Raw genomic sequence first — 22,447 nt, forward strand, 5'->3', positions numbered from 1 at the left:
CATCAGTAATCTTACTGAGAGGAGAGGCTTTGAAATTTAACACTAACACTTACATAACTGCAAAACATGTGTCCTAATTTTGGAAAGAGTTAACATTGTATTGTTTCCTCATATGAATTATAGTATATAATATTAGAATATGTAGAAGGAATTTTAATATATAATTAATTATAATAATAAATAACAATATTATAATAAAAAACAACCCCTTTGAAACTGCTGTATTTTTTATTCTTGCTACAATGTTTTTATTCCTAAAGAAACCTTTTAAAATATAATCCAATATACCAAATTATTTTATCATTATTTTAAATGGATTTAAAAATAACTGATTATTTTTAATCTTAAGGAAGAGGGAAAGAGGACTTGGATTTCCCTTCAATTACTACAGTGATTGTGGTTTGTAAAAGTTCACAGAGTCGGTTTACGAATTGGTTCTTTTAGAGCCGGAGTTGTGCTACCTTGTCAAACCGTGCTACCCTAGTAGAATTTAATAAAATATATATGTAAAAAAAATACCCAAAAAAGCATCATAGTTGAAACCATATTAGAAACTACTCCCAGCGGAAGTGATTTATGGATAGGCTAAATAAATCTACCATGTAAAGTTAAGGTAATATACGTGATTAGAAAACGTAATTTGTATAGTATTATAGTTTTTTATCTTGCCATTGTTTTTTTTAACTGCATTCAATCAGGTTGTTTAATGTTCCCAATGAAACCTCAAGAAAACATTACAAAAAATGGTCGGCGCATGCGCAGTGCCGTAAAGAAGCACCTATCGATGGGTAGCAAAACTCGACCAAACACCTGGATCATTCCCGACCGACCCATCACTAGGGTGCCTGCGGGCTGACGGACTGAACGTGGCGGGGTACCTGACGTCCATCTTTGGCACAGAGAAAGACAAGTGAGTTAAACTGCTGTTAATTTGATACATCCTCACCCTGAGGGGAAATCAAGAGTTTAAACAGAACCTGAACAGCAGTTAAACCGGCTGAGCGGAGCCCGAAGCTGCAGAGAAAATTAAAACAGACCTGCAGCTCCTGATCCTACAAAACCACATTAACACCTGGGTCAACCACATACCACACTTACTCTACCTTTAATTTATTTAATGAACTCGCTGATTGTGTACAGAGAAGCTACCTTTAAGGCTTTAAAGACTTTAATTATAATTTCAGACAGTAGTGTACATATTCCCATTGCAGGTGTTGTAGAAAAGAAAATGAAAGGTGGGTTAACCCCCACCTCTCGTCCGGGGTACAACTCCCCTACGTGTTCGTTTGATAGAGAGTCGTAGACAGGTGGAGTGAAGTTGAAAGCAAACCAAGTATTTATTACTGAATTCAGGAGAACCAATACATACAAGACAGTTAACAGCCGTCCCAGTAGAAGTTCTGACCCCCTCTGATCTGACTCCATGTTTATACCCCAAATGACGTGAAGCCTGCTGATGAGGCGTTGCTAAAATCATCTCATGTTAGTATGCATATTCTCACGTGTTAGTGTTAGTTAAGTTTCACAGGTCTGACCGGGCCCCTAGTGTTTGGCCTTGATTGTGTCCAGCCGGACAGTGTGGTATTGTTTTAAGAATTGACTGGGTCCAGTCAGACAGTGTCATATTGTTCCAGTAATTAGACAGTGCCGCCCTCCCTATGTGCGCGCGTCCTCCTCCCGCTTTGGTAGGTGAAGGCCGCACTGTTCGTTCCGAAGCCTCCTTTGTATCAATTTAGTTCGTATAGAGTGCACTAGCTGATGATTGATGGCCGTTAGTCAGAGACATGCAGTAAACGAAATGCTTCAAGCATGAGTTACACAAGTCTCACAATAGTTCTCATATGTTATATGTTAATGTGTTAGTGGCGCGTGGTTAGACCGCCCTACAATAGACCCTATGTGTTAGTAAACGCCTTATGTCGTGTGGGTTAATTTGTCACAATAGAGTCTGTGTTAGTCACATGCCTGATCAAACAATGTTTTACTATATATGTAAAGAATATATTGTGATTATTGGTTAATCTTCTATATAAATGCGTGTAAAATACACTGTGAGTAAAAATGATCAAATGTAAGGTGAGTATTGGTTAATGCATATAAAATACAAGGTTTCACACAATGATTATGTAATTATAGATACTAAGATAAGTAATCATAACTGAAAGATATTTGTCAATACACCCAAAGTGTAATAAACAGTTACTCTTCACAGGGATTCTTAGCAGTTTTTCTGAGGCCTTCAAAGTATTTATATCGATATCGAAATTATATCCTATCGACCAAATTTAAGGAATATATTGTGTTATACATTTTGGCCATATCGTCCAGCACTAGCTCTATTGATGATTATTGATAATATTGATGGCTTTTTTGCCATTTTTAGAAACATATTTTGGTGCATCCCTATTTGATATCATAAGTGTATCTGTTTATTTGCTAATATTGGTAAAGTGAAGTTTTGCCTGTATTGTAGAGATCATCATAATCCATAGATATTTCAGAGACATTTTACTAATGTCTTCTGTCTCACATTTTCTTTGCAGATGCTTGCAGTGATGTTGAAATGCAGTTAGCTTTATGACAAGTTCTTCGAGGTAAGCTGTGTACACTGGCTTTCGTTCATGATAAGATAAAACACCTTTAATAGTGAGTTGCGTAAACATCTGAAAGATCTGTGAATTCTGTCTAATTTCTGATTCGTTTGTTTGTATGAACAGACACTTCTAGCCAGATGCATCCAGTCACAATCTGTGGACAGTGTAGTAGTGGGTAATTGGGGTAATGGGTAATTGCTTCTATAAAGTTGGTTTAGGTACCTGCCTTTTTTTAAATACCACACAGCATTGTTTTGTTAGGAAGTCTTCTAGGAAATGGAAGAGAAGTATGGAGAGGTGGAGAGGTGTGTGATAATCTAGGCGATCACCTAGTTGGCAACGTTTACGTAAAAGTAAGTTCCACCCAACCACACCTTAGATATACAGCTCATACTGATCTGTTACATAACAAACATACAAACTCCCTCATAGATGTATTTAGTTGAAAAATAAGACTAAAAGAAATACCAATGTATTTACTTGTCAGTGAACAATGTTGATGTTTAAACAGTTCAGTCGTGAGGAAGATGCAGAGAAGGCTGTTATGGACCTGAACAACCGGTGGTTTAACAAACACCCCATCCATGCAGAGTTGTCCCCTGTGACCACCTTCAGAGAAGCCTGCTGCAGGCAATATGAAATGGGGTCAGTCTTGTCTGTGTGTGTGTATGTATATGTATATATATATATATATATATATATATATATATATATATATATATATATATATATACACACACACACACACATTTTTTTCCCTTAGGAAAATAATGACCTCTGCTGGTTGTTTGCAAATTTTGCTATTTAAAGAGCCATCAATTAATATCATGATCTAATTGCATTCATTATCAATATTTGTTTATTTCTGAATTAAATTTGTAATTATTAATAATAATTATTAATATTCTTAATAATTAAAAGTTCTGATGACAGTAATTTTGTTTGTAGTTATTTTTTCTAGGACATTTTATCGTCCTAACAGAAACATTTATTGTGACAGGCCTTTGATTAGTCTAGATATTAGTATCAAAAATATTTGAACACCACTCAGCCCTAATGCTACTGGATAAATTATTCTAATGCTTAGTTGCTTATTGTTGTGTCTTCAGGCATCGCTCTAGTTTATGGTCTCATGAACGGCACTCTAGATCACGTGAACGTGGCCGCCGGAATCGTGAGAGGAGATCGAGAGACTGTGAACGATTGGGGAGCTTTTGAGCCAACATGTGAACTTCTGCTTTCTTCCCATCAGTGTCATCACACCAGAAACGACCAACATTTGTGCAAAACATTGAACTTTGAGCTGTAGCTTACTTTGGCCAATTTCTTTTTTCTTTTTTTTGCAAGGAAGCTGGGTTTCTCAATAAAAGTACATTGTCACTTTGACATAGCTTAATGTCATTTTTTTTTATTCTTAGATTGTCCCCAGTCATTATGAGTTAATAATTGGTTCAAAAGTTCAGCCCAAATCAGTTGTTTACAAGTTCCTCACACCTACCGGCTGAAAATTGCATAACGGTATACCGTTATAACTGGTATGCCACCCAGGCCAGCACTATTTTAAAATAATTATTTGGTATTTCAAAATAATAAAACATCTCAAAATACTAATAAACATGTAAGCATAACGACGTAGTATCTCAAAATATTCACATCTAAAAATATTGACTTATCTCAAAATAAAACATCTCAGAATAATAATTTAATATGTCAAAACAGTTAAAAACATTTCAAAATAATAAAATATCTCAAAATACTAATAAACATGTAAGCATAAGGACGTAGTATCTCAAAATATTCACATCTAAAAATATTGACTTATCTCAAAATAAAACATCTCAGAATAATAATTTAATATCTCAAAACAGTTATAAACATTTCAAAATAATGACTTAATATCTAAAAAGAAATTAGATCGCCAAAATAATGAGAAAGTATTTTCAAATAGCAACTAGTATTAAATAGTAAATAGTATTTCAAAATAAATGAGCACCTCAAAAAATTGAGATAGTATCTCAAAATAGCAACTTAGTGTTTCAAAATAATGACATACTATCTCAGAATAACAAACATCAAAGTTGCGACTTGATATCTCAAAAATAGCCATCCATGAGAGATCCATGACCTAAATAATGAGTTAATATGTGCTGGATTTTGTGTTGTTCTAGGTGTTTTTTTTTTTATCATGTCTGTACTTCGTGGTTTTGAACTAAACTATAGTGGCATGGTTTGGAGGCACGTGGGGTTTGGTGCTCGTATGTAAATACCCGCCCTCGCTCCAGCCAATCACAGCGCGTTCCCACACGTGGCTCGTTCCCAAACGGCGCTTCGCTCCTTCCCTTAAATCTGGATCTCTGCTACCTGCGAGCCCTGCGCTCAGCCCGGGGAGACCTGCAGCTCCACACGCCGAATCAGCACCACCTGAACCTGAGGATCTACACAGGTGAGTCCGCCCTCTTCTGTTACACAGCTTCAGATCACTGATTTTTTTTTCACTGTTTATTTATTAAAAATTATTCCTTAAATCACAGCTCTGAAACAAACAGGTTACTACTGAATATACAATATATAATACAGTATATATTTTAACTGCTATAATCGTATTTAGGAGTTAATATTTCACTTAAAACGGTGCTTTTTAAACAACGTAGAACTAAATTACAATTAACGTTTAACTTTAATTCAACATGAATTAAATATTTTACTGCTGGTAACAACATTGTTCCTCGGAGGTAATGAATAATGTTATTGTTATAGGAGTGTAGGGCTGATTGGACAAAAATCATACAAAAAAAATAGCCATGAAATTTTAAGGGATTTTAAGCAGCAGCTCCTGCAACAGTTACATCATCTCTAAAAGAGTAAATACACGACTGTTCAACACGGTCAGATAGTGCAGTTCTAGGTAGTTATTCCACTGTTAAAGCAGGCAGCACTGTAATAAAGGTTAAAATAAGCTATATCTGTTTGTACATATGTTTTTTTTATTCCCGTTTTTCCTGCTGGGAAGCACATGGCTTTTCATGTATCAACTTTCCTGTCCTCCGGGTCCTAAAGCCTGTTGGGTTTTTAGGTTGCATCGTTTAACTTGGCAGGTAATAGTTAAGCTTTATTACTACGTTAAATCAAAAATATATATTACTGCAGGAAAGCTTAAAATGCTCTATTTAAAGGCTGTAGGTGCAAGGCTGTCTCCTAAATATAGTTCTATACTATGAAACACTAACAAATACAAATGCATTGCTTTATTCTTAAACTAAAAAAACATAAAGAACATTACATCAATAAAAACAAAAATATATATATTTAAAAAAAAATCTTAAGTTTAATTTGTAAATATAGCTGAATGCATATGCTTCTCATATAGCACACCATAATACACAATATTGTACTGCACTGTACTGATGAATTTACCACTAACACACTGACAAACTGTGCAGGCTCTATCAAATAATAGTTTAAACTTTATTAACCTTTATATCTTAATCAACACAGTGATTAAATTACATATATTATACTTTCGAGTTTGGAAGGTTTGATCAAATGACGCACTGATCTACGTGAAAAAAATCTCAAGAAACAAACCACATTTTTTTCGTTTTCATTTTTTTTTCTCAATTTCACATATTGTAAACATAAAATTAAACATGTAATTAAGCATAATAGTTTTTAAGATTTTATGTTGGGTAAATAAAGAGTAATTGTGCTTTAGACTAAGTGTGTTTTTGTAGAGAAATTTAAAAAATATAATTGGACGAACGACCAACATTTTTGTATAAAGTTGAATAAAGGACATAAGAATTTTTTTTAATCAATAATTTTTATCAAAATTCAACAAAATAAAGGCTTTATTACTTAAATAAAAAGGTAAAAATAAAATATTTACTAATACTTAGTAATATAATAATTATTATTAATTATTATACAAATACAAAAAAAGTTTTTTTTTTTGTAATCTTTTTATTTTTTCCATATTACATGGCTTATGGAAATCATCAGATTTATTGCCTTGAAATTAATTAGTTCTGTACTCCTGAACTCCTGAACTGGTTGTCCAGTTGTGAAGAGTGACCAGCCTTCTTTGGCTCGTGTTTCTAACAGGGCCTACGCAATCCCACAGTGTGATGGCACATGTTATAGTGTACTTGTTTTGGGCCTCAGCCAAGGCCAGCTGTGACGCATGTGTCTCTCTACACATTTAAACCTTTAAAGGCCTTTACAGCTCCACCCTCCAGCGGCACGTGGGTTATTTTAGGGCACTACATAGGGTGCCCAGTGAATCTGTATTCTGCGTAGTGCACCAGGCAGAGTGTATTGAATTTCTTTCCTGTACTACTGTCTACCCGCATACAGCATTGAATTGCTGCCATGGCTCACAGGCAAAGAAAGACCCTCTCATGTCTGAATGCCTTCTAGCCTCAGTGTCACCCCTTTGCTTTAACTTAGTAAGTTTAATTCTGGAGTTTCAAGCTGGAGCTGAACAATATGTCAATATTTCACCATATTGGTGTAAATTTTCTTATTCTATTGACAATATGCTAATCGAGGATATCATCAATGCTTAAAGAACTCTGACTCAGTTGTACATTTCATTACAGAGAGTGTAAAAAATATTAATAAATTGAATGATATGCAGCTAAGTTGTAATATAAAGCCCTGGACTATGCAAATATGGGTTGTGCCAAAATGAAATTTATTAGAATTCTAAACGTTTTTTTTGAGGTTTTCATTAATTTTGCCTCTTTTTACTACTGAGTTAATTAATTCCCCTAAATGTTTTGTTTTGTCTTGCTTTTCAATAGCAGTTACATTTTGATATATTTTTTGTTGTTATTTCACAAAACATGTTTTTTTTTTTTTTTTGCCATTTTCAGTTGCACAGTTTCAGTTGCATGATACTAGGTGCATTCCTAGAAAGCATAATAATTAGTTAGAATTATTTTAGATGACTGATCTCAAAATATGGATAAATAATTTAAAAAATATAAGAAATCACTTAGTATATCAAAATATTAGCCATGCTACATACTTTCCATGTTTACAAAAGTTCCAAAAGTCAAAAACCATATGAGCCCTTTTATGTCATTTTCCATATAAATACTATGGCTATAAAAATGTATAGCTAGTATACATATTCATATATCATGATTAATTGAGTCTACACCACTGTAGTGTTACTACTTCTTCATGTATAAAGGCTTGCTGGGCCTCCCTCGTCCTCTGGTTAATTAATCACATTAATGCAACCAGAAGAAATGTGTGTGTTTTTGTGGTCTTTTTGTGTTTGCTTTAGTTTGAACAGCTGCTATATTGTGCACACTCTGCATTATTTAGGGGTCATTTATTTTCTTCTTGGACTCGCTGTATTTATTCGAGCCAATGCAGGCATTCAGCTGTGAGAAGGATACCAAGAATTGGTGACTGATTAATTCTCACCAGGTGGTGCCAGGTTGCATCCTCAGCTAATATGGAATGACCTCGAGTAGTGGCCAGTCTGATCTGGTGCTTTTAGATAGATATGGAAACTGTTTACCATGTTAGTTAATGTTTGTGGTCCTATTAAGTGTCTATCATATTGTATCATATAATAAAGGGACAAAATCTTCTTTTTCTGTAATGTTTCATGAAAACACAACACCTTCTGTGACCCTCTAGTAAACGTTCTTCAAAAAAAGGTTATTATGTTGATAGTTATTAGTAGGTGGGTCTAAGTATTAACCAGTAATACTGTGGTTCTCGTTAGCTGGACAATATATTAACACAAAAGCAATTGTGATCAACTATATTATTGTTATTTTAAGGGATTTTTTGGGCCACGGATATATTGATATAATAATATCATAATTATACAGGGATACCCATTGATGCCAAGAAATTCCAAAAAACAATTAGTTTTAAGTTGGGCATTGGAAATTAAATATAATATATAAATTAAACATCATTAAAATACAAATTAAACTTTAACTACGATTTTTTTTTATAATTGAGTCATCTGTGGAATTGTTTCCTAATAACTGATTATTTGGATAAAAAACACAAAAGCTTAATTTGATTATCTGAATTTTTTTGCTTATTTAAAAAAAAAGCTTATCTTCACTCTTAAGAAATCTGTAAGAAGAGCAACATTACGGTTAGATACTATAAGAACCATAAAAAAGAGCCATATTTGACGTATTTTCTTGGTGATTAGCTTTGTGCACTGGGCACTTAAAACCAATGATCTTGCATCACCTCGGTAGTAATGCATGATAAGTAACCGCCATTAGATTTTTTATCTAGTATATAAAATAGTTTGTGCCAGATGGTTATACAATATTTGTCTGTTTTCTCTTTGGCATAACTTTGAAGCCTGGTTGCCAGTGTCAACAAAATGTGACTTTTGGGTCAAGGGCATGGATCAGAAAGTTCCACACCTAGCACGTGTGTTCTGCTTTATTAGGAAACTCACAGATAAAATAATGGTGATTTGACCAGGTAGCACTAAGTTACTAAGCAAACATGACACATGACTGTTTTACTAAATTAAATTACGTACATTCAGAATACAAGGTCCACATTTTCATTTACCTTGTGTAATATGACTGTGCAGTTTATTTGTGTAATTGCTCAAGTGTGTTTGTCAGAATATAATCATGTTTTATAGGGCTATATTGATAAGGGAATATTTATTTAGAGTGATGTATCAGAATGCTGTACATCTGTCACTACTAGAGCAAAAATGCAAAAATAAAAAACATCATTAGTATCTGAAAACCAGACATTATTGGGGGTATTGCACAAAGTATGGCTTTTTAGATTAGCCTGATAACTTTAATTTAGAATTTAGCCTGTCAAATCAGAGCTGAGATACGTCACTATGAGACAGTCCTCTTCTTCGAGTTTATAAACAAATGCCAACAAATGTCAGTTTTAAGTTCACTTTTACTCTCATCACTAATCTCATAAATTGAACAAAATAAATCGATCAGCATCACTTTACTTCATTCTCCGGATCAGTTTACTACTACCCGTTCAAAACCTGTCTGTTTTCCAGATAGAAAATTCAAGCTTGTGCAAGGGGCAGGATAGATATGTTAGCTAAACCAACTTAGCCTTAGCATCTGTCTGTTTACCAGAAAACTGGCGACCTTTATATCTGTAATCAGAAAAGCACTGCTGAGGTAAATGTTATCATGCTTTATTGGTTTGTCTGATGGAATATTAAAAAGTGTTCAACGCATATATTTATATTTAATATAATTTTTCTTTAAAAAGTGAGACAAAGGGGGCTTTGAGTGGTCCAGCAGGCTAAGCACTGCCACTAGATGGCCCTCTCTTCCCACACTTTTTTAAAGGGTGATGTCGCTCAGCAGAATGCATCTGTGAGCTGATGTATTGAAATTGAGTCACTGCGCTTTCCTCCAAGCACGCTGCTACACCTGGTGTTGGGGCATCACTAGTGAAAAGGGAGTCCAAATGAGTGGGTTGGGTAATTGGCCGTGTAAACTGGGGAGAAAAAGGGAAAAATTGGAAATAAATGTATAAAAAAATAAATAGTCTATATAGTGTGTAGTGTGTATAGTGTTGTGGTATTTGGTTTGGCATACAGCCCTGCTAAACTAAAACATCAGAAAAAAGAAGTTAATGCACAGAAATGTGCATGTGTCTACATAAAGAAACGCCCATAATGAAGTGGTAAGCTGTGAATCTAAATTAATGGCTTATCTTGTAGTCCTTTACTACTTTTCTCCTAACTCACATTCTATTGCATTAGTTTTATGCCATCCTATACCTTTGGTTGGATGTTAATCTGAAAGGTTCAGTAAAAGTGACCCTTGTCTTTGTCTCTCTTCAGTGAAGCATGCCTTCAGTGCCCCCCAGCAAAGAGAATGGACCCTCCAGTCCTGTCTGCCCCTTCACTGGCAAGAACGCTGCCAACAGTGCAAGCAAGGTGCAAAACCAGGACGTTGTGGACGCAGCCATCCAGCTAAACCGAGACAAGGTGGCCAGCGAGAGGAAGTGGATCCGTCCTGACCTGAGCAGCAAGTGCACCTGGAGGCTCGGAGCACCGCAGACAGACTCCCCTCACACCCACCCACCCAGGTGAGCGAACAAAGTCTATGATCCGACTGCAGACAAATGGGATTTGTTTCTCAGAACACACCTGTTGAGACCCGTCACCTGTCCTCACTGTTATTTGCAAGTGATCAGATGGATTTGCCTTTCTGAACATCACAAACATATCTACATGGATTGCTGTGGTAACGAGGTCTGCGCCGTTAACTAACCCCTGATGTTCTTTTTGGATCTCTGCACTTCTGTCACTCTGAATTTTATAAGGACATTATTTGTCATGTTGTGAGTAACATAAAAGACAAATTGAAATCTTTTTTTAGAACGTCCAGAGTTACCAGACTCAGACGCATCTGTACGAAACGAGTAACCACAGTTTAAACCTCCTCTGAATGTGGTTTGGATCTGAATGATGTCTGTTGAGTTTCATGTGGTTTCTGGCTGTTCACACCATAAAAAATGGATGAATTTTGAAATGCACAAAATCTGATATGGGCTAACAGGGTGTTTAAAAATACCTGAGTACATTTTTAGATTACTTTTCTCACTTATATATAAAATCACAATCACACGTTTTTCTATGGATAATATGGACAAAAGTATTAAGACACCTGCTCATTTATTTAGTTATTTAGAAAAAAAAAAACTTCACAAAGGAGAAACCAAGGATGCAAGACTACGTAAATGTAGGTACATCAGTACATCAAATTAGAATTCAGCTTTTTATTTTAAGTATAATTATTGTGTTTAAAACAAATGTTGCAATTACTAAACTTACTTGTCATTACATGGCGGACTTACTCACGCTGTACATTAAACAGTATTCAGCACATATTTTTTTCTGTCTAGATGTATGGACATGCTCAGACCTGTCGACAACCAGTAGCTGATTTGTATTTTACTTGAATGGTGGCTTACTATAAAACCACTGCTTCTGCATGCAGCCACTTGTGTTGTTTGTTCACTTTACTGGATTTCACTGCTGTTTGTACTCATGGCTTTGGCTTGCTCTGGTGATACTATACTATCCATGCCTGACCCATATGAACATGGTCATAACCACACCTGGTTTATAAGACCAGAAATTCTAAAACTAAAAATAAACCAGTTACTAATAGCTAAATAATATTACAAAGTGTGAAAAACAAACGAACTGAACTTAATATGTTCAGTTCTGATTTGTGTCACTTTCATATGAGACATTGAAATCTGATACAACAATCCAACTTGTCATTTGCAGAACAGAAAGGCAGCATTTTTAAGGTCTATTACCTCACTATCCCATCCCGGGAATGTATGCTTTTTGCAGAGATCTCAATAGTGAGCTTGATGGCTCCTGTGCTGCTAAGAAATGTGAAACTGAAACTTTAGGTGAAGTGATGGACCTGTTTACAGTATAATAGGTATAGTCCTTAGTAGTGTCTCGTATCTTTATATCTGACACATCTGATCTGGCTTTAAATAATTTTTTTTTATTTATGTGAATTGTTTGTAATGTAGAGGAACCTTAATATTAGCCAATTTAATTGCCCACTAATGTTCTGGTCAGGATGTATTTATATATTTAATTTTTATTTTTCTTAATGCACAATTTATATTTTTCTACTTTTAAAGGATACATGCTTCCAGCATCTTACCCAACATCCTCCAAGGAATTGGAGACACGCCCCTTGTGCGCATCAACAAGATCACCAAGACATTCGGCCTCAAGTGTGAGATGTGTGAGTATGCAGACAGCACTACAGGCCACAGATTTGACATACTGAGCTTTTAATTAGATGACTATATAATTTAATTATACATTATTTTAACACTGCGTGCTTATGTATGTATATATGTATGTATATATGTGTGTGTGCAGTGGCGAAGTGCGAGTACTTCAACGCCGGCGGCAGTGTGAAGGACAGAATCAGCTTGCGGATGGTGGAAGATGCAGAGAGAGCGGGCATCCTCAAACCTGGAGACACTATTATTGAGCCCACATCTGGAAATACTGGTAATTGTTGTGTGTTGTAAAGTGACGAGGGGTTTGAGAAGACAGTGATACACTTGATTATCACACTTGATTATATTTTGTGTTTTGCAATAGTATATTGATTCTCAAAAGCCTAGTATTCATATTTATTGTATATAAATTTTGCATTGTCTTTAACATTCCAGTCGTCCAGGTAATAAAAATGTATTTAACCAATAACAAATCATGCAAAAACACTTCACTGATTGTAAAATAATCTCTAATCTCCTGCATTTTTAAAACACTTCATTTCAGGTATTGGCCTTGCTCTGGCTGCAGCTGTGAAGGGCTACCGCTGCATCATCGTCATGCCTGAGAAGATGAGTTTGGAGAAGGTAAAAGCATTAGCATTGATTTTCCATGGAACTGTTATGGTGCATGGGTTAAAATGCCATTATAAACTCAGTAACCTCTTAAGTTTTCGTTTTCCTTGATTGAATGGTTCTGTGGCTGTTATTAAGATATGGAGTAAATACTAATAAACATGCTGTATTCAGGTGGATGTACTGAGAGCCCTGGGGGCTGAGATCGTCCGTACCCCTACCAGCGCCCGTTTCGATTCGCCCGAGTCCCATGTGGGCGTGGCCTGGCGCCTGAAGAACGAAATTCCCAACTCACACATCCTGGACCAGTATCGTAATCCCAGCAACCCTCTGGCTCACTACGACACCACCGCTGAGGAGATCCTGGAGCAGTGTGATGGTTAGGACTTACTGTAGCATTGATATAATCATCTCAATCTTTATCTCTGTCTCTCTCTCACTTTCTGTACAACATATTTAACCCCTAGCCTTCCGTCTTCACTAAAGTATTCATGTTTAGAACTTAATTCTAGGGTTAAACATGATTATGATTACATTCTTCAGGGTCATATGTGGCAAAGAGGTATTTATAACATGGAAGTTATGTAAGCTTTATAACATGGAAGTTAAATTGTGTTTAAAATATCACATGTTGTTTATAATGTATAATTTTCTTTTATAATTTTCATTGGAATTAAGTACATGACCAGTCAGAAAGCACAATATTCAGTTCAGTTTAATTTAAAGTTATTGAATATTTAGGTTAAAGCATTTTTGAGTTAAATAGAAGTGATGGTTACTATGTAGAAATGCAGACCACACCCCTATGATGTTAGGAAGAATTAAACTCAATGCATGCTTAGAAGAACTGGCTGGTAACCAACTTCCATTTTATTTTGTTAACTACGTTATCCTGATGCAGCTTTTATGATTGACCTCCATTACATTTGCACTCCTAATACCGCTATTTCCTTGCACAGGAAAAGTGGACATGCTGGTGGCAGGAGCTGGCACAGGGGGCACCATCACCGGCATCGCTCGCAAGCTGAAGGAGAAATGCCCCAACATTAAGGTAAATACTAACAGTATGATTGTATCTTCTACTTACGCTCATTTGTTTACTAGATTATAATTTTTATTTTGGCTTGGGAATGTGCACACTTGTATAGGCTGTGAGGTGTAATCTTGTGAGTGAGTATAGACAACAGCACGCAAACAGTGTGCTGTAGATCTTGAAACAGGCGAGCTGCTTACCTGTGATTACCTGCTTATCTTGCTATGGGTAATGTACCACCACAAGTAGCGTAGTAGAAATCAGCTACAGAGTAAGACTCGTCATTGCTTTCCACTGTGTTTCTTGGGGTCACGATTAGTTTTTTTTTTCTGATTCTTTCAAATTGGAAGCAAAAACTTTCCCTGTCCTGTTGCCGCTGTCTCGCGACACTCGCAGAGCTTTTTAACTGGCATGCGGAGCTCAGCTACTGTCGCACGGAGCTTTTTAACTGTCTCGCAGAGTTTGTCTACTGTTTATCTACAGTAACTGAGCTCTGCAGGACAGTTAAAAAGCTCCGCGGTACAGTTAAAAAGCTCCGCGGTACAGTTAAAAAGCTCCGCGGTACAGTTAAAAAGCTCCGCGGTACAGTTAAAAAGCTCTGTGGTACAGTTAAAAAGCTCCGCGGTACAGTTAAAAAGCTCTGTGGTACAGTTAAAAAGCTCTGCTGACAGTTAAAAAGCTCAGCGGTACAGTTAAAAAGCTCTGCTGACAGTTAAAAAGCTCCGCGGTACAGTTAAAAAGCTCTGCTGACAGTTAAAAAGCTCAGCGGTACAGTTAAAAAGCTCTGCTGACAGTTAAAAAGCTCCGCGGTACAGTTAAAAAGCTCTGCTGACAGTTAAAAAGCTCCGCGGTACAGTTAAAAAGCTCTGCTGACAGTTAAAAAGCTCCCCGGTACAGTTAAAAAGCTCCGCGGTACAGTTAAAAAGCTCTGCTGACAGTTAAAAAGCTCCGCGGTACAGTTAAAAAGCTCTGCTGACAGTTAAAAAGCTCCCCGGTACAGTTAAAAAGCTCCGCGAGACAGTTTAAAAGCTCCGCGGTACAGTTAAAAAGCTCCACAGTACAGTTAAAAAGCTCTGCTTGACAGTAGCTGCACCCGCAAAAAAATCTGTTTTTTTAAAAGGAGAATCGAATCTGAATCGTTCAATGTTAGAAACGTGATTCGAGCTCGAACCGATTTTTTCCTGCACCACTAATGTTCAGTAGAATTAAAGGAATAGTTTAAAATCCCCTAACATTCTGCTTATTCAGCTTCAAATATTAGTCAAATCATGATTGTGCATTTTGTTTAGTATTTTAGTGCTCAAATATTACTACTCTAATACAGGCATTAGTCCCATTCAGTCACTTCTGCAAACTGGAGCTACTATATACCTGAGTGAATGTTGCACATCTGAAATATAAATCTCACCGATAACTCAGAAGCTGCTCTAAAGGTGATTAAATAAATAGGCTAATGCAGTGTGTGTGCTGTATATCAGATCATTGCTGTGGACCCAGAGGGATCGATTCTAGCTGAGCCAGATGAGCTGAACCAGACAGATAAGACACAGTATGAGGTGGAGGGCATCGGCTATGATTTCATCCCTACTGTACTGGACAGAACAGTGAGTGAATGAACACATACACATATAAATCAACACACATACACAAAAACAGCTTACGACTTTAGCTAAAAACAACACACAGACATGTAGATATGAATTTTCATAATTCATTTATATTTATTTACATTTACATTGACAGGTTAAGTGAACAAATGGTAAAAATGCCAATGGATATCGATAAACTGGATGCTAAGAAATTGCTTATAAGTATAAATCCTTAACCCTTCAACCGAATGTCATTATTTGGAATCTGTATTACAGCATCTGAAATTTATTATAAAAAACTTGCCTCTAAATTATCCTGTATTATTATATAAAAGTGAAGCTTATAATGAAAAAATATATACAAAATGATATTGATATATAAAATTAAAGCTATTATAAAATGAATTTTGGATGTTTGATCAGTTGTAAAACTATTTTTTTTAGACTGCTTATTTTACAGTGTAAACCTAATCAATCTCTTTCAGTTCAGAATTGAGTTTAAGCTGTGATACAGATTACAAATAATAAATAATAAACATTAACATTTAGATTTTGCAAAAAAAATAAAAAATAAAATAATTTATATATATATATATATATTTATTATTATTATTATTATATATATTTTATACCACTTTATATCACTAGATGTCAGTATTGGTGCAAAACTAGTCATTTTCCTTTTTTTTTCGACTTTAATAGTTTTTCTTTAGTTTTTCAGCTTTAAATCCACAATAAGGTCATTTTTGAAAAAAACATCTGATAATTTGAAAGCCTGAACACAAATAAAATTGTGTTTTCCTTGCAAAAATACTTAAACATCAACCCCCATTACTGTTTTTGCTTTGTATCTTTTGTTGCTACTTGAAGGTTGTAGACAGCTGGTACAAGACCAATGATGAAGAGTCCTTTGCTATGGCTCGCATGCTCATCAGAGACGAGGGGCTGCTGTGTGGTACGAAACAGACTAAATTTATATCCCTTAAAAACAGACTCTTAATTTTTTGGCATAACCCAGCACTTATAACCTACTATTGTAATCATTAGCTTCCTTCTTACTTTTATTGTGTTCAAAAAATATGTGTACAATATTGTGTAATTTATGAACAAACAAATGCTTATTGTCTAATCTCTGTCTCTTTCCTGGTCTCTGTAGGTGGTAGTTCAGGCACTGCCATGGCAGCAGCAGTAAAGGCAGCCAAAGAGCTGAAGGAGGGACAGCGCTGTGTGGTCATCTTACCCGACTCCATCCGCAACTACATGTAAGGAGAACGTGGGGCCTGTCTCATGAGGCAGCTAAATCTAATATTTTGTATAAATTATGAAGGTAGACTGACGGCTTACTGGATATTCCATGCTAACTAGCAAAGCAGTGAATATCTTTGTCAACCGTTTCGTAAAATACAGAAAAATCCTGTAAAATACAGCATATTCCCATAAAATATGTAATCGCCTCTTTATTCTACACTAAAACATAACATGAGTTCTATGTTTATTTACACGCTTTTTTGATACCTAAATGAAATGAACCCTTTTTGTTCAGGTCCAAATTCTTGAGTGACAAATGGATGTTCCAGAAGGGCTTTCTAACAGAAGAGGACATCATGGTTAGCAAGCCTTGGTAAGGACTGGGTTCTTCTATATGTTTTTGTTTGTAAATCATGTTAATTTAAAATTGATCAGTAATGCTTAAATCAATGTTATGCAGATTTATTCTAAATCATAGACTTTAGTGATCATAAATCACTAAAATCTCTCCATCAACTCTGTGTTTCAGGTGGTGGAATCTTAGGTTACAGAGTTTGAATCTCTCTGCTCCCCTCACTGTTTTGCCCACAGTAACCTGTCAAAAAACCATCAAGATCCTGAAAGAAAAGGGATTTGACCAAGCTCCAGTCGTCAATGAGTCAGGGTACAATTTACAAACACAAAATCAGTTCCTTACAGGCTCTTATTTAGAGTCAAATCTGATCATAAAGTAAAAAAAAATCAAACACAGCCGCAGTAATTTAACTGAACAAATACAACTAATTCTATACCTGTATATCACAGCTCATCTTCTTTAACATATGAAATATACAGTACCAATCAAAGGTTTGAACACACTTTAACTGTGTAGTTTTTTTTTATTATTTTAATATTTTATGCATTGTAGATTAATACTACAGTAAACTGTAAAAAAAAATATTTAGTAATAATAAAAGTGTTAAACAACCCAGAATATGTTTTTTATATTTTACACATCTTGGCTGGATTTTCTCAGTCAGATTTATGAAGAAGGTCACCTGGAATGTCTTTCAGTTAACAGCTGTGCTGAACTTGTCAAGAGTTAATTACTTGAATTTCTTGTCCTCTTAATGTGTTTGAGAGCATCAGTTGTAAAGTTGTGAAGAGGTACAGTTGGTATACAGTAAATGGCCCTATTTGAGGAATGTTCTAATTCATGTATGGCAATAATTACTCAACTAAATAAAGAAAAAAATATTTTAAGAAATTAAGATCAGTCAACCTTTAAAAACATTATTACAAAACTGGCACTCATCAGGACCGGCCCAGAAAAGGAAGAGCAAGAGTTACCTCTGTAAGAGTTATCAGCCTCAGAAACCTCAAGTTAACAGTACTCCAGATAAGATCTCACCTAAATGCTTCACAGAGTATTTTGGTTGGTTTAACATTGAATAAGAAGGGGTGTACACATTTTGAGTGGTACTGTATTTGCTGACTATAACTTTTTGCACCAATATGACGAATAAGACCTAATGTCACACTGTCCTGAGCATTCATCTGTTCACTTTTTTTTATCATCACATAATATTTAACATGCAATTACTTTTTCTTACTTTAATTGTAAAATGCTGTGAAGAAGCGAAATCATAAATTAGAAATTGTGTCCTCATTTAACCTCTTATTTTTATACAGAATATAAGCACACTTCAGCTGGCATTAGTTAAAAAAAGTAAAATCTTAAAATGAACAAATGACCTATTACATTTTTAATTATAACACATTAATAAACTTTTTTTACTGACTTTTAAGTTGCATTAAATGATTCCCTGAATATTGTCTTGTTTATGTTTGTGTATGTTTGTGCCACGCATGTTTAGGGTGATTCTTGGTATGGTGACCTTGGGGAACATGTTAGCTTCAGTGCTAGCTGGAAAAGTCAAGCCCTCAGACCCTGTCAGCAAAGTGCTCTACAAGCAGTTTAAACAGGTGAGTCAAACACACACATTTTAAGCAGCAGATTGCTTCAACATGTTTGTTATCTGCATGCCCCATGTTTTAATTTTTAAACATCATGAAAGGGCAGGAAGCCATCAGATATTGAGCCTGGATAAATTCTTTAAAGAACCATCTTTATTAAACGTTTTTCTACACAGTAAATGTCCAGTTGAATCACATTATTTTTAAGTCTGTCTATAAACTCATAATGGTACAGCAAAACCATGGGGAATGTGAAATTCTAACAAAAGATTTTTCTCTCAGATTCGGCTGACTGATAACATGGGGAAGCTCTCTCGGATCTTGGAGACGGATCACTTTGCCCTGGTGGTGCACGAACAGATTCAGTGTGAGTGCTCCTATAAGTACAGCACACTATCCTGGTTTCTTTCTATGCACTATGCATATTTTTATAGTGTGTAAATGAGAGAGAGAGAGATCAGGAGAAGGTCGTTAGCAGAGAGGGGCCTATTAGATAAAGCTATAGGATGTTAGGATGTGGCAGAAGTGTCTCACAGAATAATCTTGAGGTTACCTAATAGGATTATTTATTTTAAATAATTTGGATGCAAAAAACTGTCCAGAGATCATTGGGGATCAATGTGCACTGTTTGTATTTGCAGTATTGGTATTATATCACACTATTACATTGTTACACTTATGTAAAAACCTCCCAAAATCTCCAAAATGTTGACTTTACACAAAACATTTTCTAATGTATCCTGGACACATCTAGAAAACCTAGAAATTTAGAGGATTTTTTAAATTGTGGATGTTTTCCTGCAGATATTGGTAGATGGGTATGTTTTGGGTATGTTATCTATTGGTAATAGTTTTCAATAAACCCATACATTTTTGACACAATGCCAAGAACAACCAGCAGATTCAAATTATACCAAAAGAAAAACATGAAAGGGAAAAAGAGCAAACATATAAGTGCTGCCAACTTTAGCACATTAATGCATGTGATTAATCTGAAAACTATAACTAATAATTAATAATGCATTTTAAATTATTGATTTACAGTACCATGTCAAAAGTTTGAGCACACCTCTTCTCATTCAATATGTAAGTATAAGTGGTGTTAATTAATTTAAAATTATATTATAATAAATAAAAAAATGTTAAGACCTAACTAATTCTAATCAGAGTGTTTTAAAATTAAAGTGCCAAACAATCACAGTTCCAGAGGCCATTTGTCAAGCTTTTGAGGAACCTAGTTGTTCATACAAGGTTAATCCAACCAAATAGTACAGGCAAGTCTGTTAATGTAATCACAAAGTAATTTTTTTATCCACAGCCAACACCTATTAAAATGTGCATCAATAAAGAACTAAGCCGTAGATAAGCATGATGTTTGTTCAGGGTAGGGACATTCTGTTCTCATAGTGTTTCAGTGTGGTCTTCATGTGGGGGTGGTGGGGGATAGTCCCTTCACAAAGCTGCAGTTATTACTGTTTTTTAATGGTTTGCCAGGTTCTTGTGCAAGTCAACATGTTCGTACGTCAGTATTGCATAAGCAAGTATCTTGGCCTTTCAAACAAACAAACTCATTTGAGTAAATGACTAAATGTTCTTGTATGAGAAAATGTGCTGACTTGATATTACGGGTAAACATGTCGCCATGATGTTCTAATAAAATCTAGCTACAAGGACAGAGATTAAATACAATTTAGGACAGAATTTTTTAACACACTTACACAACTTACACAACACAAGATCAACTGTGTTGATTAAAAATGAAAAAAAAAAAATAAATTAGCCATTTGCCAAGATTAACAACAATTAGCCTCTATAGTCTATGTGGCTGTATGATTTCCTTTGGTTAAGTTTGTCTCAAGTAAAATAAATGTAAAAAGCATAAAATACATTGTTTTTACTTTTTTTAACCTTTACATTTATTCATGTAAGTTAACGAAATTAAAATAAAAAGTCAATTGCCATAAAAGGAAAATCACATGTTTGATTGAACACATTTTGATTGATCAATCACCATGTGTTGCTTGTGTCAAACATCTCCTACTCCCTTTCTTTCTCTCGCTCTCTCTCTGGGAAACTGTTTGACTAATTGTTAATTATATATGCTGGTACATTTGCATTGTGGACATTGTACACAATGACAATGTATGACAAACAGACAATGTGCCCTTTCTTACAACCTTTGCAAAGCGTGTTGCAATGCCCATTGCTATTTTACACCCCGCCAACAGTCTGTTTTCCCGCCTTACGCCTGCATTGTTTAAATAGATAAATAGAAAAATATATCTTGATATGTTTACGTACATTTCTGGCATATTGGGATCTTGGCAGCTGAAAACACAGGTGCACTACTGACTGATTAGAACCCTGAAAAAAGTCAGTCATCATCCATTAACCATTCATAGCTATCTTTGCAACATAGGCAGGCTACACGCTCAATGCACATAAATCCCCACCCGTTACACACAGGCACACACACACACACACACACACAAGGACACACAGCAGTTAACAGACCAAATTGTTTTTCAACAATATACACAAAAAAAACATTGCTGTTCCCATAAATAACCTGCTCACGCACCCTCACAGTGTGAAAACGCAGGTCAGTTTCCTCTGCTCATAAGTGCTAAAGCTCTGCGCCGTTAAAAAATCAAATACCAAAGACGGACAAGTGACACACGGATTGGTTAATTTCACATTATGTGCAAAACACCCCCATAAATAATTTTAAAAAATAGTACGGGCCTTTTGCATGCTTTGAGTTGCACAAGGCATACTTTTCCCATTGTTACGATAGCAAAGACACACTGGCTTCCCTATAGATCATTTAAAAATCAATTGTTAATTATTGTACTTTTGTCTTTCTATCTTTCTCCCTCTCAGATTTGACAGACGGATCCACCACTCTGAAGCAGATGGTGTTTGGAGTAGTGACAGCTATTGACCTGCTGAACTTCGTAACCGCCCGTGAGAAACGAGAGCGTTCAGTGTCTGAATGCACAGACGAACTGTGATGGGCTCTTTCTCTTTACTCTTCCAGTCTCTGAAAGGAATGGTTTATCCAAAACTAAATATTAAATTTTACATTTTTGCTATCATACTCTGAATTATGGTTATCAGATTAACTTAACTATGGTTCTAAGCTCAAAAACAACACCAACTGTGACTTTTTTCTTGCATTATTTAATAATGTAATAATTTGAGGTCCATCTTTAAGCTTAAGCTATTTTAGATTTTATTTTGTGTAAAGAACTCTAATAGAAGACTAATAGAAGAAAACTAATTAAAATTGTAATTTCAAATAAATTCTATGTAATTCTCTGAGAGGATTTGTTGTTGTTCAACATGTTGGTTGATATACAACAAGAAAAGACCAGTAAAGAAAACCCGTAACCAGTGTAAGAAAAACCTTGTACAAAGGCAATGCATAAAGAATAAAGAGTAAATACATTTTATTTTAGATATTTTCTTTTTTAAACTTCATTCCTGTTGCCTCATGTTGCCAAGTCTGTTAGAACAGTTCCATTTCTGCTAGAATTGGGATTGTTGGCACATTTGCGTTGTACTGGATTCAATAACAACAGTGTTGGAACAGTTCTGTGCAAATGATTTTTTTTTTTTTTTTTTTTTTTTTACAA

At 35.3% G+C, this 22,447-nt stretch overlaps 1 protein-coding gene and 1 long non-coding RNA gene across 6 annotated transcripts; both read left to right on the forward strand.

Moving 5' to 3' along the window:
* Positions 1–772: 772 nt before the first annotated feature.
* On the forward strand, positions 773–3,980 carry LOC111193481 (uncharacterized). 2 transcript variants are annotated; one of them, XR_002650551.2, is made up of 5 exons: positions 774–910; positions 2,544–2,594; positions 2,718–2,947; positions 3,106–3,239; positions 3,704–3,980. It is a non-coding gene; the product is annotated as an uncharacterized LOC111193481 (long non-coding RNA). The 2 variants fall into 2 exon arrangements; XR_002650550.2 differs by having other exon boundaries at positions 773–910; positions 2,544–2,947.
* Positions 3,981–4,882: 902 nt separating this feature from the next.
* Positions 4,883–22,264, forward strand: cbsa (cystathionine beta-synthase a). 4 transcript variants are annotated; one of them, XM_022674806.2, is made up of 16 exons: positions 4,883–5,037; positions 10,429–10,676; positions 12,261–12,367; positions 12,508–12,642; positions 12,916–12,995; positions 13,158–13,362; positions 13,943–14,034; positions 15,495–15,620; positions 16,476–16,560; positions 16,762–16,867; positions 17,149–17,226; positions 17,383–17,517; positions 18,710–18,818; positions 19,092–19,176; positions 19,854–19,895; positions 21,693–22,264. In XM_022674806.2, exons 2-16 carry the CDS (start codon positions 10,435–10,437, stop codon positions 21,821–21,823), a joined length of 1,758 nt encoding a protein of 585 aa, XP_022530527.2. In that variant the 5' UTR covers positions 4,883–5,037; positions 10,429–10,434; the 3' UTR covers positions 21,824–22,264. The 4 variants fall into 4 exon arrangements, with proteins under 4 accessions (XP_022530527.2, XP_022530528.2, XP_022530529.2 ...); XM_022674807.2 differs by having other exon boundaries at positions 13,949–14,034; XM_022674808.2 differs by lacking the exon at positions 19,854–19,895 and having other exon boundaries at positions 4,884–5,037.
* The last annotated feature ends 183 nt before the right edge of the window (positions 22,265–22,447 follow it).

Source organism: Astyanax mexicanus, chromosome 21 (genome assembly GCF_023375975.1).
Source record: "Astyanax mexicanus isolate ESR-SI-001 chromosome 21, AstMex3_surface, whole genome shotgun sequence".
Taxonomy (NCBI): domain Eukaryota; kingdom Metazoa; phylum Chordata; class Actinopteri; order Characiformes; family Acestrorhamphidae; genus Astyanax; species Astyanax mexicanus.

Coding starts and splice junctions, on each gene's coding strand:
- cbsa (XM_022674806.2), top strand. CDS start 10,435: ATGCCTTCAGTGCCCCCCAGCAAAGAGAATGGACCCTCCAGTCCTGTC. Junction 13,363..13,942: donor GATCCTGGAGCAGTGTGATG/GTTAGGACTTAC, acceptor TTCCTTGCACAG/GAAAAGTGGACATGCTGGTG. Junction 17,227..17,382: donor ATCATGGTTAGCAAGCCTTG/GTAAGGACTGGG, acceptor TCTGTGTTTCAG/GTGGTGGAATCTTAGGTTAC.